General features: G+C 39.0%; 1 protein-coding gene across 6 annotated transcripts in view; it reads left to right on the top strand.

The window, feature by feature from the left end:
* The window catches only part of LOC120533723 (probable polypeptide N-acetylgalactosaminyltransferase 8), a 106,499-nt gene that overhangs the window by 38,435 nt on the left and 48,589 nt on the right, over positions 1–19,475 (top strand). For all 6 annotated transcript variants that reach the window (XR_005634605.1, XR_005634606.1, XR_005634604.1 and 3 more), the window contains 3 exons: positions 2,180–2,363; positions 15,156–15,353; positions 18,890–19,004. Coding sequence is in view for 1 of the 6 variants with exons in the window: in XM_039760640.1 (XP_039616574.1) it covers positions 2,180–2,363; positions 15,156–15,353; positions 18,890–19,004 (497 nt within the window). In the remaining 5 variants the exon portion in view is untranslated. The remainder of the gene's footprint in view (positions 1–2,179; positions 2,364–15,155; positions 15,354–18,889; positions 19,005–19,475) is intronic.

Genomic DNA, 19,475 nt, shown 5'->3' with positions numbered 1-19,475 from the left:
CAGCTAAATAATTTGAATACAATGCATGTTGATTTCACATCATTTTACATTTAAGACTAGAATTATCTACAACAATGAAAAACATTATTATATTTCAAGCATCACAGGGAATCACAGCTTATTATAGCAGCATTGAACACAAGTCAAGAACCAGTCCTAGACACGACACCAGTTCCTTTTTGTACACTCACATGCACTCATAAACAGCCAGTTTAAAGTCTTCACACTGCATGGAATGAATGTATTAGAAATATGCAAGGAAATCTGAACACCAGGAGAAAACTCTTGCAGCTTCAGAGATTTAAATCCCCCAGGATTTAAAGCTAAGCCTTTGAAACAGCAGTACTATCTTTAAATGTTTAAGCAAGATGTAAGTTGTGGAGTGTTTTAATAAAGTACTTTAATCACTAATCTTTCCAATCTCTGCATTGTTTGAGGCTACCTTATAAACAATGCAGAGGACAGAACTCAATTTCTTAATAAACACAGTGTTAACACAACGGATGAATCACATGCTCGAGGATATCAGTGGAAATTAAGGGCAAGTGCATTTAAGATTAATGCCAGGAGGCACTTCTTAATGCAAAGAGTTATGGGAATCTAAAATAAACTACCAAGACATGTACAGTAGTTGAAGCATAAACCATGACATCCTTTTTGAAGTACCTGGATGAGATATTGGGACAGCTTAGCTATCAGCTAAACAAATGAGCTTGATGGACTGAATGGGCACCACTTGTTTCTCATATTTTATTTTATGTTCCGTTTGTATGTACTTTAAAGCAGTCGCTAGACCTAATCTGGAGTACTGTGTACAGTTTTGGTCCCTGGGCTACAAAAATGAGTAGAAAAGGCAAGGAAAAGTCCAGAGAAGAGTGATTAGGCTGATTCCAGGGTTACAGGGGATGAGTTATAAAGAAAGATAAAAGGAGCTGAGCCTTTTAAGTTTAAGCAAAAGAAGATTAGGAGGTGATTAGTACAGTGGATTGAGACTGTTACTTTAAAATGAGTTCATCAAGAACATGGGGACATAGTTGGAAACTTGTTAAGGGTAAATTTCGCTCAAATATTAGGAAGGCTTTCTTCACACAGAGAATCATAGATACATGGAATAAGTTACTAAATAGTGTAGTAGACAATAGAACTTTAGGGACCTTGAAAACTCAACTTGATGTTATTTTGGAAGAAATAAGGAGTTAAGACTGGAGAACTTGGTTGACTGAATGACCTGTTCTTGTCTAGATTGTTCTAATGTTCTAATGTAAATATTATGATCTATACGGTTAACATATAAACATTTATGTCTGATACAGTACAGATAATCATTTCATTGTAATGGTCCACAAAACTAAAAATTCATAGCTTTTAATTACTGCATATGTTTGTGGGGTTTTTTTTGCAACAAATATACATCAGCTTTTAAGGTGTCAAATAAAGCAACCCTACCCATTAATAGTACTTGCTTGTTAAAAACTATAAAAGCTGTTATTAATAATACAAACTCACTCACAGATCCATCTGTCATTATCTAGCTGACCATGAAAAACAAATCTTTAACAGTCACAGATTCACTATGTATATTTTGAATTGCAGCGGTCATGTAGCCTACCTCCTAAACAAACTACTTGAGGTCAAAAATGTAAAACAAGGTCAAACAGATTTGTTTATCAGTACTAAGCTCATACTGATGTCAAAATCAACAGTCATAAACCCACAACTAAAGCCCAAAAATGTCAACCTTAATCAGCAGCCTGACTGAAATGTAGAGTATTTTCAACCCCAAAACAAAAAAAAAATGATTTCAGTCATATGATGTTGGTTCATCTAGCTATTATTATTTTCCTCTTTTTTAATGTTGACTCTAATGGGAAGAAACTTTCTAAACACATGTCTTTCTTCCAATCTGCCTTTGTGAAAAGGATGCACAAAACTTTGGTGTTTTCATTAATGCTGCCAAAGTGAAAAACACCCATCCAATTCATTTTGAAAAGCGTGGGATAGATACCAAACGAAATGCCCACAGGAATGACTTCAGAAAACACCATGAAAACATGGTCACGTAAGGCAGAGACAGAGACAAAGATGTTGGCAAAATCTGACAGCAATTACTTATTTACATAGCATAAATGTTACCCTGAGCTATTTTTGTTGGTAGTTAATACTTTGCTTAAATTAACAGAGGATCTGCAAGAAAAACTACAAGACTATATTAAGCTAATAAATGAGCAACACCCTGGGCTGATTAAACAGGTTAAACACGCAGAACAGATGGGGCTGACCCAAGCACGAATTTCTGGATGGAAAGCAGCTACAGGAGATGTTGTTGCTATCTTGGATGCCCATATAGAAGTTCAAGCAGAATGGTAAAGTATCTAAACGTTATTATGTTAATGCAGCCTGCATCATCTCAGCAATATTGTTAATTCCTAACTATTGGCAGTTTGGAGATTTTATTTTTCATTGGGATATTTAAAAATATTTAGGAAGCAAGATAACAAAATACCTTTTAAGAGTTCATTTAATTTTCAGCTTTGCTGTATTGGATGTTTTTAATGTATGGACATAAGCAGACTTTTCTGTTCCATATATATCATATAAGCAAAGTTCAACAAAGTTAAATAGTGACTTTATAAACAAGTTTCAATCAGTGTGGGAGATTTATGTTTCACGCTCCAGCCAGAACTATTACGAGATCTGTAAAATTTGTGAATAAACTTAATGAAGTTCATAAATTGGTGAATATCTACACCAGTGTTTCCCAACCTGGGTCCTCTGTCCACATGCGTGGAGTTTGCCTGTTCTGTCTGCATGGGTTTTTACTCTGGGTACTCCGGTTTCAACCCATAGTCTAAAGACATGCAGATTAGGTGTATTGGCTGTTCTAAATTGTTCCTAGTGTGTGCTTGGTGTGTGGGTGTGTGTATGTGTGTGTGTGTGTGTGCGCCCTGCAGTGGGCTGGCGCCCTGCCCGGGGTTTGTTTCCTGCCTTGTGCCCTGTGTTGGCTGGGATTGGCTCCAGCAGACTCCCGTGACCCTGTAGTTAGGATATAGCAGGTTGGATAATGGATGGATGGATGCTAAAGTATTTGCAGCCCTTTGTGATTCAGTGCTGTTTGCGAGCGTGTCTGCTCTGCTTATTTTTAATTATCATTAATAAATACAACAAAGGGGGAAAACTGCACAGAGAAAGGGCAAAATATAATGAAATCAACAAATGAGAGTTAAGCATTTAAATCTATAGCAAAAGCAGAAATATTTCTAAATTTCTTATAAATGTAAAAATCATGCTTCTGTGCTTTTATGTAGAATAAAAGAAAAATAATACCAGCTATTTAAATGAGATCAGTGTTATCAGGTGTTGGAACAAAAACCTGCAGCCACAGTGTGCACCCAGGAATGAGTTTGGGAAACATTGATCTACACAAATCATTCTTCACTTTCTCTGTTTGTGATTCGAAAGTGGTGATAGACTACTTTTAAATAAATAGTTGCTGAAATAAATACAAAGTAAAACAATACAGCTAATTCATAGCATAAAGATAGTAGAAGATGATATATCCATATTTATAAAGAAATAATATGAAAACAAACAATACAGAATTTAAATCTATGTCAGCCTGGTTTGTTTTTTTTTCCTTTAAGAGGTGGTTCCTTTAGTTTTTTTACCTGAAATTAAAATAGGGAAACTTATAACAGGTAAACACTTATCCTTAATAGATGTCACTACGTTCAGTAAAGGAAACACCAATAAACAGAAATATTGCATATGTTTGTACACTACCAAGTTACAGGTCAAGTCAGGTTGGGGAGCACGCACTGGTACAGCACCCACTACACAATGAAAAAGCTTGGGAACCTGGTTGGCAACCCCACAGGCAGACATGTGGTCCAGACCCACCCTCCGGAAAAGTCCATATATCTGGCGCAGCCAGGTGTTACATTGGCGTCCACTAGGCCTGGTCCAGCCACTTAATAATAAGGATTGTGCAAGCCGGATGACCCTCAGGGAATCACACCACATGGCCATAGTGCTGTAACTGACACCCCCTCACAATGCTAGTCATGTGCCTCATTCGGGACTCTGCTCATTCAGCACAAAGTCAAACCAAGGATTCTCTGAAGACACACAGAACCAAAGGAGTCCAGTCTTTGTCTTAGGTCACTGGATAGCGTCCATGTCTCACAACCATATAATAAAACAGGAAGCACCAGGACTCTAAAGACTTGGAACTTCGTCCTTTTGCATAGATATTGGGAGCACCACACACTCATTCCTGGTGACCTCATGAACCCCCCATGCTGTCCCAATCCTACTGACTTCATAGGAAGAGTCACCAGAGAAATGAATGTCACTGCCGAGGTTAGTAAACCTCTCAACAAGGTTGACACCCTCAATGCAGACAGAAACACTGCTGATGGCTGTGCTCAAGAGGTCATTAAAGGCCTGGATCTTGGTTTTATCCAGGACACTCGCAAGCCCAGACACTCATACGCCTCGGTTAGTCTTTCAAGAGCACCAATCACAGCCTCCATTGACTCCTCAAGTTACAGACAATAACTCATTGAATTAAGGTACAGCAGGAGTAGTTGTGATTTTGTTTCTGTTGACTTCTGGTGGTGAAGATGCTTTGTTCCAACTCCTTAAGGATCCACGAAGAATTTCTCTTGCACAAAGTATATGTATATGAAGTGTGCTTTGTGTTTTTTTTTTTTTGTCCAGATGCTTTTCTCTTACTTTGCAGTTTGCTCTTTTTCTAATATTAAAATGTATTTATTTAGTCATTTGAGATAATATTTGCTACATTAAATGAGCAAAAATGGAAGCATTGATATATATATATATATATATATATATATATATATATATATATATATATATATATACACTCACCTAAAGGATTATTAGGAACACCTGTTCAATTTCTCATTAATGCAATTATCTAATCAACCAATCACATGGCAGTTGCTTCAATGCATTTAGGGGTGTGGTCCTGGTCAAGACAATCTCCTGAACTCCAAACTGAATGTCAGAATGGGAAAGAAAGGTGATTTAAGCAATTTTGAGCGTGGCATGGTTGTTGGTGCCAGACAGGCCGGTCTGAGTATTTCACAATCTGCTCAGTTACTGGGATTTTCACGCACAACCATTTCTAGGGCTTACAAAGAATGGTGTGAAAAGGGAAAAACATCCAGTATGCGGCAGTCCTGTGGGCGAAAATGCCTTGTTGATGCTAGAGGTCAGAGGAGAATGGGCTGACTAATTCAAGCTGATAGAAGAGCAACTTTAACTGAAATAACCACTCGTTACATCCGAGGTATGTAGCAAAGCCTTTGTGAAGCCACAACATGCACAACCTTGAGGCGGATGGGTTACAACAGCAGAAGACCCCACCGGGTACCACTCATCTCCACTACAAATAGGAAAAAAAGGTTACATTTTGCACGAGCTCACCAAAATTGGACAGTTGAAGACTGGAAAAGTGTTGCCTGGTCTGATGAGTCTCGATTTCTGTTGAGACATTCAAATGGTAGAGTCAGAATTTGGCGTAAACAGAATGAGAACATGGATCCATCATGCCTTGTTACCACTGTGCAGGCTGGTGGTGGTGGTGTAATGGTGTGGGGGATGTTTTCTTGGCACACTTTAGGCCCCTTAGTGCCAATTGGGCATCGTTTAAATGCCATGGGTTACCTGAGCATTGTTTCTGACCATGTCCATCCCTTCATGACCACCATGTACCCATCCTCTGATGGCCACTTCAAGCAGGATAATGCACCAAGTCACAAAGCTCGAATCATTTCAAATTGGTTTCTTGAACATGACAATGAGTTCACTGTACTAAAATGGCCCCCACAGTCACCAGATCTCAACCCAATAGAGCATCTTTGGGATGTGGTGGAACGGGAGCTTCGTGCCCTGGATGTGCATCCCACAAATCTCCATCAACTGCAAGATGCTATCCTATTAATATGGGCCAACATTTCTAAAGAATGCTTTCAGCACCTTGTTGAATGAATGCCACGTAGAATTAAGGCAGTTCTGAAGGCGAAAGGGGGTCAAACACAGTATTAGTATGGTGTTCTTAATAATCCTTTAGGTGAGTGTATATATAGTAACATGAATGACCGAGACATCGGGAAGTTTTGTGGCAGCCACCTATATAATATTTCCCGGCTGCAAAATTGATTAAACAGAACACTCATGTTCACACGACTGAGTCCAAAACAAAACTGACTGTTGTCTTAAGAAGGCAGCTTTTAAATGCCCGCAGAGGATGTGATGTCATCATGACTGAAACCGGAAGTGATGTCGTTGGTTGCCCCAGAACTGGGCAGGATTTCCCGAGAATGATCTGCAAGGAATTGAGAGAGAGAATCAGTGCACTTTGCCACCCCCTGGCCTGGTGTGGAATTACATCTATTCAGTCCCTTTAGTTCTCCCCTAATCATGCATGTGTGACTTATATATATGTATATATAGTGGCAGACGGCTGGGGACCCTACCCAGCCGGGGCCTGGAAGGTCCACAAGAGGGATAATTCCTCCCCTGGGCCACGAGAGGGCAGCCGCCCTGGTCTGCATGGGGGGCACAGGAAGAGAGCTGGAAAGCTCATCCCTGTTGGAACCCGGACGATTATGGAACCCTGGATGGCAGCACTTGCGCCCAACTTGGAAGTGCTGCAGAAAGGAATGGCAGGGACACCCTCAGTGCTTCTGGGTGCTCATACGGCACTTCCAGCACACCAGGAAGGGCAGCTGAAAGATCGTCACAGAGCAGCTGGAGCACATCCGGGTTGTTATAAAAGAGGACGCCTCCCTCCAGTAGAGTTGGGAGGAAGAAGACAGTGCTTGGGAGGAGAGGAGTAAAGGCAGCAGAAGTACAGAGAGACTAAAGAAAAGAAGGGACTGAGTTGGCTGATTTAGGCATTGTGGTGCTGTTTATTATATTTAGATTAATAAACATGTGTGTTTTGGGACATTCGGTGTCTGTCTGTCTGTGCCTGGAGACTGTCTTTCAACCATATCTATATATATATATATATATATATATATGTATATATATATATATATATATATATATATATATATATATATATATATATATATATAGTATATACTGTTGGTAAGGAGGACAAATCCAGCAGTCTTGGAGAACTGTGTACACCTCCTTGGCTACAAACCTCCAAGTGATGCCTACATCTTATGTACACTGTGAATTTGAAGTGGCCACATAGGTACTGTCTTTGGTGTTGTTGTCTCCACTTCTTGTTTGTCCGTTCATTGGACTGTGTTGATTTGCCCTGTGAACTTGGCCCGGACACAGACAGGTGGACATGTTGTCTTAAAACCACCACACGTTTATTAAACACAATATATACAATAATATGGTCACAAAGACCCAGTCCAGTGGTCACTCAGACCTAGTCACGTGCACAAACCCCAAACAGTCACAATCCTGGCCACAATGCCTTGTCTTCGGGCCGCCTCCACAGCTCCTCTTGCCTCGTCCTCCTTCCACCTGACTCTAGCCTCGAACGAATGGAGACGGCCCCTTTTATAGAGGACCCGGATGAGCCCCAGGTGTTCTCGGCATTCCTCCTCTAGCCACGCCCCAGTGTGGCGGAAGTGCCGGCTGTCCTCCCGGCTGCTCTCCGGGCGCCGTCATAAATCCCCCCGGCACTTCCTGGTGTGGCGGAAGTGCTGGGGTAACAGGTCCCCAAGGCACTGGGGCGCCTCCTGGCGGTGACCACGGGCCCCTACAGGGAAAGGCTTCCATGCCCTTGACCCATGGCCCCCAAAGCAACTCGGAAGGCAAACCCCACGTGATCCAGGCAGGGCTCTGACCCTCTTCCGGTCCCTCCTGGCGTCCTGGCCGGGTCATGGTCCCTGGCATCCCTGACAGCCCCAAAATGGAAGTAATATCTGCACCTTTAATGGAGAAGATGTACGTTGTACTGGCAAGTAGGAAAGGCAGGATGTTGGTTAAAAGAAACAGGAGGTCCTGTGCAGAGGAATGGTTTTCAAACATCAGAGGACCTCAGAAATTGTGGGAAGAGAAAAGTTATTGTGGCTGCATGAAATGCAACCCATTAGGATGGATGCCTGTTTTGCACCATCCAGAGATGAACACCTTTTGTGGTGAGACAACTAGTGTAGGGTTATTCTAGAAGAATGGAATGCTTGCGTGCTGTGGAAGAGTCATTAGGAATAAGATGTGTGTTTTATCTGGGAAGCTTATCCATCTTTCTTATGGCATTTCTTATGCATATTGTTTGGATTAAAATATTTTGAGCTGCTAAGTGTTATTTTCGTATGCTGTTTCATGCACATCTTGTGTTTATGAATTGTGCATTCATGCATCGATCTTGTATTTTGTGTCTTGGCTTGATTTCAAAATAACCGCAATGTTTAGCTACAGAGTACAAGCATGTAGCCTTGTTGTTTTTGTGGAAAGCGGTAACACTGTTTTATAAGGCCCCATTATCTTATGAAATAGCAGTGATCAGCTGTCAAGCTGAACTGACCAATTTTACAGCATAGTGTGGAGATCACTACAAATTTAAACATATTATTTAAACACATCACAATATACATCAGCTGCTATGGCTAAGTTAATGGGATACTAGAACTTTAGAACACATTTAGCGGCTTTTGGAGAAAATCAGTTTTACTTTCAAAGGGTAAATAGGACAAACTGGTTTACGTTTAATTTTTATTGGGACAACTGAAAAAAAATATTGTTATGATTTTAAAATAATGTGTATGTGCAAGAATGATGTCAAAATCAAGTTAGTCCTGGGGCGGACTGCCTGGTGTAAGCGGCCAATCAGTGAAACAACTTACTACGTCAGCTTAGTAGGGAATTGAGTGATATTCAGTGCAGGTCATCTGTCATCTGTTTTATTCTTCGTTTACTTATAATATTCCTGCTGTGAATATCAAAACAAAGGCCTTTCCTATTTCTGTGAAGCTAACCAGCAAGTAGTAAGAGCATAAACTTTAGACACAATCTCTCATGTCAGAATGACTTACAGGCACCTTATTTTTTTTATATTAGTTCTATTCATCCATCCATTATCCAACCCGCAATATCATAAATACAGGGTCACGGGGGTCTACTGGAGCCAATCCCAGCCAACACAGGGCGCAAGGCAGGTAACAAACCCCAGGCAGGGCGCCAGCCCACCGCAGATACTAGTTCTATTTATTTATTATTTCCAGTATTTTTAAATATTGACTCTATCAAAGTTCTCAGAGTATTAAGAAAGGATCAAGGCAATATGAATTTTGTAATTATCCTAACCATGCAAAAGCATTTGTTTATTCACTGTCTTGAAATCAGATAAATGGATATTTTAAAATAACATGAAATTTATTGGCAGGATTACTGTTGTGAACTGCTGGCCCAAAATGAAAATCACACCACTACTCGCACACTGGTCTGAACAAAATCTAAGACTGATTCACAATATCGAGAACCAAGCTTTGACTTCCGCAAAAGTTGAAGAGGGGAAATGATTTAAAATCCCTACCTCACAATAACAAAAAATAATGTTCCTTTATTATTAATTATTTAATTAGCAGATATTAGTACACAGCACAGTGAAATTCTTACTTGCATGTGCTAATCAATGCAATACATTACCACTCTCTAGTTCCATGATTACTAAGTATACGAGTAACCTTAGCTTGGACATTCTGTCTTCCTTATCTAAAAAATCTCAGAACACAGTTTTACGACACTATTTAAGGATTCATATTCATAACCCCAAAACCAGCAAACATTTTTTCTTTTCTTCCTCAATTTGCATGTTCTCCAAAAGATTTTCAAAATAAAGATAAGAGTGAACATGAAGAGTAAATAAATGCAGATCAGATAAAAAGTAGTGTATGTAGAGTATGATGACATAATTGCAATCGGCTCACATAACAGGACCTTACATCCTGCACCTATTATGAGCTGCCTGACATGGCAATCGTTATTTTTCATCTTTGCAACATTTTCCATACCTCGGCTCCCAGACTAGACCTTTTGGCTTTTTAGAGTTTTCAAATGGGCACCCATGTTTTATTATTTAGCACACAACACCTCAAAAGAGGCTTGACAGCACAACACTTTGCTGTAGAGCTACAACTCCTTAGTCATTTAGGTCCACTCACTTTTAAGTTCAGTCCTGCCTGTTTGCTGCTGCCTTTTTTGATCCAAAGCCACTGGCTGCCTATTTTTTGCCTAATTGCTAAGACTGGATCAAAGCTTCCTCCAAGCAGATCAAAACCAAGAAACCCCACAAAGCTTTCCAGAGGTAACTGGTAGTTTCCATGCTGATATTTCCTGAGCTTCCATTCGTGATGTGGCTCCTCTACCCTTTTCTCCCATGGAACAGTTAATTCAATGATGACTACCTGCTTGGAGTTTTTGAACCAGAGGCCTGAGGAAATGGTTGATGTGGGGACCACTGGATTTATGTTTCACATTGTTCTTCTTCACATACTCCAATGTCACAGTCAGCTTATTCAGCTCCTGGTCATGACACCACCTGAACCTCCTGTCTGCCAGACATATCGGTCATTCAGCATAGATGTAGGTTCATCAGTGAGGAAACAACAACAACAACAACAACAACATTTATTTATATAGCACATTTTCATACAAACAGTAGCTCAAAGTGCTTTACATATTAAAGAATAGAAAAATGAAAGACATAATTATAAAAAAATAAATCAACATTAACATCGAATAAGAGTAAGGTTCAATGGCCAGGGGACAGAAAAACAAAAACTCCAGACGGCTGGAGAAAAATAAAATCTGTAGGGATTCCAGACCATGATACCGCCCAGTCCCCTCTGGGCATTCTACCTAACATAAATGAAACAGTCCTCTTTGGATTTAGGGTTCTCACGGAAGGGCTTGATGATGATGATGGTCACGTAGACTTCTTCCTTTTAATCCGTCCATCATTGTTGGAGCATCATGAAGCTTTGAGTAGGTGGAGGTGGCGCAGGCCACCACCACAAAGAAACCGGAAAAAGAAACAGAAAAGAGAGTAGGGGTCAGTACCGATTTTAGAGCCACCATGAATAGTTGTTATGATGAATTGAACATACAGAGTATCAGGATTAAGTTAAATTACGATTAAAATGAAGTTATAAAAAGGCCATGTTAAAGTAATGTGTTTTCAGCAGTGTTTTAAAGTGCTCTACTGTATCAGCCTGGCGAATTCCTATTGGCAGGCTATTCCAGATTTTAGGTGCATAGCAGCAGAAGGCCGCCTCACCACTTCTTTTAAGTTTTGTTCTTGGAATTCTAAGGAGACACTCATTTGAGGATCTGAGGTTACGATTTGGAATATAAGGTGTCAGACATTCCGATATATAAGATGGGGCGAGATTATTTAAGGCTTTATAAACCATAAGCAGAATTTTAAAGTCAATCCTGAATGACACAGGTAACCAGTGTAGTGACATCAAAACTGGAGTAATGTGTTCTGATTTTCTTTTCCTAGTTAGGATTCTAGCAGCTGCATTCTGCACTAGTTGCAAACGATTGATATCTTTTTTGGGTAGTCCTGAGAGGAGTGCGTTACAGTAATCTAGTCGACTGAAAACAAACGCGTGAATTAATTTCTCAGCATCTTTCAGTGATAAAAGAGGTCTAACTTTACTTATGTTTCTTAAGTGAAAAATGCTGTCCTAATGATCTGATTAATATGTGATTTAAAATTCAGATTACAGTCAACAATCACCCCTAAGCTTTTTACCTCCGTCTTGACTTTTAATCCTAATGTATCCAGTTTATTTCTAATAGCCTCATTGTATCCATTATTGCTGATCACTAAAATTTCAGTTTTCTCTTTATTTAACTTGAGAAAATTACTATTCATCCATTCTGAGATACAAGTCAGACATTCTGTTAGTGAATCAATAGAATCGGGGTCATCAGGTGCTATTGATAAGTACAGCTGTGTGTCATCAGCATAGCTGTGGTAGCTCACGTTGTGCCCTGAGATAATCTGACCTAACGGAAGCATGTAGATTGAGAATAACAGCGGACCCAGGATAGAGCCTTGTGGAACACCATATCGGATATCATGTGTCTTCGAGTTGTAATTCCCACAACTAACAAAATATTTTCTCCCTGTCAGGTAGGATTCAAACCAATTTAAGACACTGCCAGAGAGGCCCACCCATTGACTAAGGCGATTTCTAAGAATGTTGTGATCAATGGTGTCAAATGCAGCACTCAGATCTAAGAGGATGAGAACAGATAAATGGCCTCTGTCTGCATTTACCCGCAAGTCATTTACTACTTTAACGAGTGCAGTTTCTGTGCTGTGATTTGTTCTAAAACCTGACTGAAATTTATCAAGAATAGCATGTTTATTTAGGTGGTCATTTAACTGCATAATGACTGCCTTCTCTAGAACTTTACTTAAGAAGGGCAAGTTAGAGATGGGTCTAAAATTTTCAAGAGCCGAGGGTCAAGATTATGTTTCTTAAGTAGGGGTTTAACTACAGCAGTCTTAAGACAGTCTGGGAAGACCCCAGTATCTAGTGACGAATTTACTATGTCAAGAACATTATCAATTAGCACGCCTGATACTTCTTTGAAAAAAGAAGGAAAGAAGGAAAGAACATCATAGACAGAGCAAATCAAAAACCTAGTCTGTTACCCCTCTATGTTTCACTATTTTTGCCAACTCAAACACATCTAACTGGGGTGTTGTTTCATGGCAGCACCTGTAGCCTGTCTGCCCTCATCCTCCATCAACAACTCCCCATGAACCATGTATTTTTTCAACTTGATCTTGTCTTACAGCCAAGACTAAGCCTACCCTGGTTCACCATCCATAAAATGTCAGCAGGTTGTAGCTGTGCCTCTGCTTCCTTCATTGCTCTGCTGGCTGACCACTTGCTGCTGCTTGTTTGAACATCCATACCAGTCTGGCAAAACTTTGCATCTTTACTGTTTTGCTGCATTATTACCTAGTTTTTCATTCTCCCACCACCAAACTTAACAGCAACTGTACTTTGCTCTCTTTGCTTTACAAGTCGATAAAACAGAATTTTTTAGGAACTGAAAGCTTTCACCTGAGGGAACTGTTTTTCCTCTACAACACTTCTATTGCGGTATTGGGTGCATTAAAAAATAAAAGTGGCCACAAAATTCTGGGAAGTATTCCATGTTGATAGTTCCAGGCTTGAAACCTGTCTAGATGACCACTCTTCTCAAGTGCTCTCATCCTTGTGGTGACTTGATTTAGCATCTCCTTCACTCTCACTCTATTATTAAATCTCAGCCCTTGTACCATTTCTCCAGGCTTTTCATTGACTCCTCTCTAACAGTTGAAATGGTCTCTCCCCAACCTGGAATAGAAACAGGTGCTGCACATGACTCTTCTTCAGGACTAAGCCGCTAGATTTTGATGGCTTAATGTTCATCCTGGAATCATTAATGAGTTCCCCCTATCTTCCAAGATCTACCTACATTCTGGGACTGACCTTGATGTTATTGTTAAATTATTGATGAATGCTGTGATTGATGCCTGTTGGTTCCTGAATGCCAGAACTACATCCCTTGATCAGGAGATTGATTGCTGCTGAAAGCAAAATACTAATACAGTTTGACTATTGACAATACCTGCCTCTAATCTTTGCCAGTTGGTGGTAAAATCGACACACATGAAGAGTACAGTCGTCCTTCGCCATATCACGGTTCACCTTATTGCAGCTTCACTGTATAGCGGGTTTTTTAAATACAAGTGACCCCAGCCTATCGTGGAAGTTGTGTTCCAGACCCATCAGCGATAGGTGAAATTGAAAGAACATATAAATAAACATTTTTTTAAATAGTTTAAGCATTAAAATACCCATCCCACACTCTTTAAACACATGTAAACTTAGAAAACACACTTTGTTAACACATATGATATGGATGTCAGGCTAAGGATATGAGTAACATCGCTCTATTATAAAACATTTTAACTTCACGCAAGACAAGGCAGTGAGACAGGAAAACTGCTGCTGTACAGACTTTCAAATTATTGACACGCAGAGCGACAAGCAGCACAAAGCCCTCACAAAGTCCACTTCTCCTTAGCATGCATTCAGCCAATTCAGAACGTGCAGAGGGACAAGCAAAACAGGCATCTTGGCAGAAGCAGCACAAAGTCCATTTCTGCTTAGTGTGCGTTCAGCTGCTCCCTTCACAAAGCGAGCGCAGACACATCGACGTCTGATCGCTGCGCATAGTGTTGCTCTGCGGTGTTTAAGAGTGTAGAAAGTGTTTAAGAGCATAGGAAGTGTTTATAAGAGCGCAGGAAAGGTTTATAAGAGTGTGGGAAAGGTTTAAAAAGCCTTAAAATATATATAAATAAAATAAATATAGGTCGCTACTTGGCGGATTTTCACCTATCGCAAGGGGCTCTGGAAAATAACCCCCGCAATAGGTGAGGGATGACTGTACCTCTGAAGAAAATGTCGAACGTGGGAGGCTCATAGTGTAGCATCTAGCAGATTGTGAACTATTTTTCCATGAGAATTAGCTAGCACCTTGGTTCAACTCGTGAAAGTGTAGGAAATTTTGAAGTACTGTACAAAGAACACAGCATCCAGCCACCCATTTTTGAACCTGTTTAATCCAGGGAGATTTCATAAGTGGAGACTGAAGCCTATTCTGACAATACAGAACAAGGCAGAAACCAAACCTGAACAGGATTCCAGTCCATTACAGCAGAGTGCAACAGATGATGTTTAAGCTGTCTGCATGTTTACCTTAACACAAACTGTCAGAAAGTTTGAAGACTAAATTTATTTTTTTTCTTTATAAGTAAAATGGTCAACAAACTGCACATGCATTTTAGGCTGTTCAGAAGAAGGGACGGAAAGGCAATTAACGGTTATCATGCATTTTTTTAATTAAATTTAATATAGTAATTTGCATCTGCATTTTCAGCGATTATTGATTATGTTCATGTATACATGTTCAGGCCAAAGTATGTATTTTGCTACTTGGTAAATATTTGAATGTTTCTTAATAATACATAAAAACAAGTTGTGAAAAGTACTAAATTACAAATGGGCTCTTTCAGGGTGCTCAATAGTTGTTTTTTTATTTCCTAAACAGATTCTTCTCATCTTTCCATATTGTTTATGCAGGGCTCAGCCAGTTCTTGCCAGGATTAAGGAAGATCGCACCGTGATTGTGTCACCAGTCTTTGACAGGGTGAACTTTGACACCTTAAAATTAGTCAAGTATGCTACTGCAGCTCATGCATTTGACTGGGCATTATGGTGCATGTATGAGTCATTTTTGCCAGAGTGGTACAAACAAAATGATGCATCCCTTCCAGGAAAGTAAGTTATACTATTTTTTTCTCCTGCCAATTACTGTAAGTATTTTGCAGGCTACAAGATGTTTTCAATTAAAAATGCTTTTGTATGATAAAACTGCCTGCTGTCTCCTTTGTCAAGCTCAAATGTCAGTTTAGCTTCATTGTGCGACTCAAGGAAAGTCTTTTTTACCATCCTGAACTTTGGCTTTAAGTATATGATATAGTATGTGTAATATGCTTTATTCTGAATATCACTTAAAGTAATTTGGTCATCTTAAAAAGGTTACATTACCATTTTATATTTCTATTAGAGACCTACTGATAATTTATTATATACAGTATTCTAAATAAAATTTTCTCAGCTGGTATAAATATTTTATAAACTAACATTTGAGCCTACTTTAATTGAAATAATCTCACCCATCCATTTTTAACAAAGAGCCAGTGCCTATTGTGGAAATACTGGGTACAAGGCAGAAATCATCAACCTCACTCATTGACCCATTGAAAGTCACCAGTTAACCCAACAGGCTCAACTTTGAGAAAATTTCTGCATGGGTTGTGACCCGGATGAGAATCGCACCCAGTCTCCTGGAGCTGTAAGGCAGTAGTGCTAACCATTGCACCACCTTGCATCCTACTTACTGTTGATTTTCACACTTGATCTATTATCAATATGTGGTGGCACAAGCTTGTTTACTTGGCATTCTGCATAAACTGAATCCTTTTTATTAACTTAACTATATAATAAATTAAAGACAAAAATCGGTACAAGAAAATTACGGGTATCATAAAATACACATAAATACAGTATTACTGTACATTTAAAAACAGTATAATTTTAATACCATAAAAAAGTCTGAATTGGTGTAAGTGACACTAATTCAGAGTGTTCATAAGAAATTAACAACATTTCAGCACCCTGTGCCAGCATGCAGTAAAGAATGCTATCTTATATATAAACGTTTACACGTGGAAGTGTGGGTGTCTGTCTGTCTGGCCCGGAAGTGCGAGGCTACAGCATGAAACTCAAAGAAAGCGACTCTGTTGCCAAAGTGAAATTAGCCAAAAAAGAGAGAAACACACATAGTCACTAATACACAAGCGAGACGAGCACATGGGCAAAACGGTATCCCTTTTACTTTTCCTCCTGCCTCTAATATAGTGGTTCTGAAACTGTGGGGCAGGCCCCCCTAGGGGGCCGCAAAGTAACAAAAAGGGGTGCGCAAAGATGTGAAAAGAATTAAAAATATGAAGAATACATCTATTGAAATGAAAACAAATTAACTTAAACTACATTCTGATACTAGAAAAATAAATATAGAATTAGATAAATGTTGATAAGTTAAGAAGGTATAATAAAATATGCATCTATGAAATATCATTAATTAAAAAAGAATAAATTGGTGTTAGTGGGCTCCTTTCAAAAAAATGCTAGGGGGGGGCGCGATTAAAACTGTTATGAAAACTCGAGTCACAAATACTTAAAGTTTGAGAAACACTGTGCTAATACACAAGCCTAGGCAAGCACATCGGCAAAACAAAACTTCAGAAGAAAGAGACACCTGCTTAGCCGCTAATATACTAGCGAGGTGACCACGTCGACAAGACAAAATCTCCAGGGAGAGAGATGCCCAGAGTAGTTCCTTTCAATTATCTGACATCTCTACATTTCACATTTTTTTCTGACAATTTCAATAGTTTCTAGGACTCCGGGCTTTTTACAGCACGGGCTTACACAGCTAGTACAAAAATAAGTATTGTTGTAAAAGTAATGATTCACTTTATGAGGTAGAAGTGTATAATAAACAGGAATACTTATAGTAAATATTTATTCAGTTTAAATGATTAAAGTCTAAATATTCTCAACTATAATAATAATTTGTGATTTTGCACCATCTCACAGAGGCCCACAGTGGGCTAGATCCTTAGTAAATGATTAAAAATAAAAAATAACATCATATTCTTAATTATTGACCTTGAAATAGTCTAAAATGCTATTGTACATGCTTACGTTTGAAATCTGTTATTATTAACCTTCTGGGAGTAGGTCCCAGAGGGCTAGCACCACCAGTAAAGAATCAAATAGCAAACATATTGTGATATCTGTGATTAGCAACCTCGAAACAGCATAAATCAACACTCGACATGCCTATTTACACCAATCCCCATTTTTTTCAAATTTTTGTGAAACAGAGAAACTTTGACCCCTCATACCCCATTTGGGAGTGAACCCCTGGATTTGGTGCATAAATTCTGATAATCCTTCTGATCATTTTTGCTGAAGACACCTATTGGTTTACTCTTTATTAGAACATTAGAACAATCTAGACAAGAACAGGCCATTCAGCCCAACAAAGCTTGCCAGTTCTATCCACTTAGTTCTTCTAAAACTCATCAAGTCTTACTGTCTACCACATTACTTGGTAACTTATCGTATGTGTCTATAGTTCTCTGTGTAAAGAAAAACTTTAAAATGTTTCTGCAAACTTTTCCCTTCCCAAGTTTCCATCTGTGTCCCCATGTAAGTAATTGTCTCAATCCACTGTACTAATTAATAATAATAATAATAATAATTATAATAATAATTATAATTATAATTCATTAGATTTATATATTCCAATAATAACGCTTGAATCATGTCTCTTTTTAACCTCCTTTTCCTGCTTAAACCAAAAAAGCTCAGCTCTTTAAATCTTTCTTCATAATTCATCCCCTGTAGCCCTGGAATCAGCCTAGTCGCTCTTCTCTGGACCTTTTCTAGCGCTGCTGTGTCCTTTTTGTAGCCTGGAGGCCAAAACTGCACACAGTACTCAAGATGAGGTCTCACCAGTGCATTATAAAGGTTGAGCATAACCTCCTTGGACTTGTACTCCACACATTTTGTTATATAACCTAACATTCTGTTCACCTTCTTAATGGCTTCTGAACATTGTCTGACAGTTGATTGTGTCAAGTCCACTATGACTCGTTAATCCTTTTCATATGGCATACTCTCGATTTTCAGACCTCCCATTGTGTATTCAAACCAAATAGTTTAACTTGCTATATGTAATACTTCACATTTACTGACATTATACTTCATCTGCCACAAATCTACCCAAGCTTGTAAGATTGTCCAAGTCCATCTGTAATGATATAATAGATTCTAGATTATCTGCCAATCCATCTATCTAGGTATCATAGAACTTTATGAATGAGGAAGGCCCAGTTTATATTATTGATTATTTGATTGAGTAGCTTAGTGGTATGGTTCTCACAGCAGCATCACAGTTCCAGGAGCCTGGGTTCGATCCCTGCTCAAACAATCTTGGTATGCAGTTTGCACTGTCCAGCCATGTTCATCTACATTTTCTCTGGGCACACTAGTTTCCTCTGACATTCTAAAGATTTGCACATAAACGTAATTGACGGCACTAAAGTGAACTTGTGGGTACCATTGTCACATCATGAATGCTGCTAGGATTGGCTTCAGCTCTGGATGAATACAAAATTCAGAAAAGTCTTATGGTACCATTTAAAAATTTTATAACTTGCATAATATTCTATTGTCTACAGGTCTCCCTCTATTATGGGCATTCTTTTTGCAGACAGATTATTTTTTGGAGAAATTGGTGCATTAGATGATGGTATGAAAATCTATGGTGGAGAAAATGTCGAGTTGGGCATTCGAGTAAGTCAAACCACGTTGAAATGGCCATTAATTTTACAGAGTGAAATTTTTAGCAGAATGCTTTTATAACTTTATTGCTATCTTTTATCAGTTGATCCATTGCTTTAAAGAAGAAAATGGCCAGTGTGGTGCTGCTTGTAGTGTTAATATCAAATAATGCATGTACCCCAGGTTTCATTTATGAATAAAGTGTATTCTATCTGAAATTCACATTTTTATGTTGGTGTCTTTTTAAATACATGCTTTCCAGAAGGTCTAGGAATCCTGATCATATTACTAATTATGTAACAGTACACTTTTCCAGAAAAGTTCCACCCTCATTCTTTTCTCTTGGGGTTTATTTTGTTCTATTTTGGTATTTGTCTGTTACTTCATTCCCTTTGTGATGAAGACAAATACTGTATACTGTAACCTGCTTATAAAAGCAGTGATGGGTCTCATGATAGCAATCCTATGCTGTGAAATTATCCT

The sequence above is a fragment of the Polypterus senegalus genome, chromosome 8, assembly GCF_016835505.1.
Source record: "Polypterus senegalus isolate Bchr_013 chromosome 8, ASM1683550v1, whole genome shotgun sequence".
NCBI lineage: Eukaryota > Metazoa > Chordata > Cladistia > Polypteriformes > Polypteridae > Polypterus > Polypterus senegalus.
Note: the sequence above shows the minus strand (reverse complement) of the source record. Positions and strands in the feature narration are given on the sequence as shown.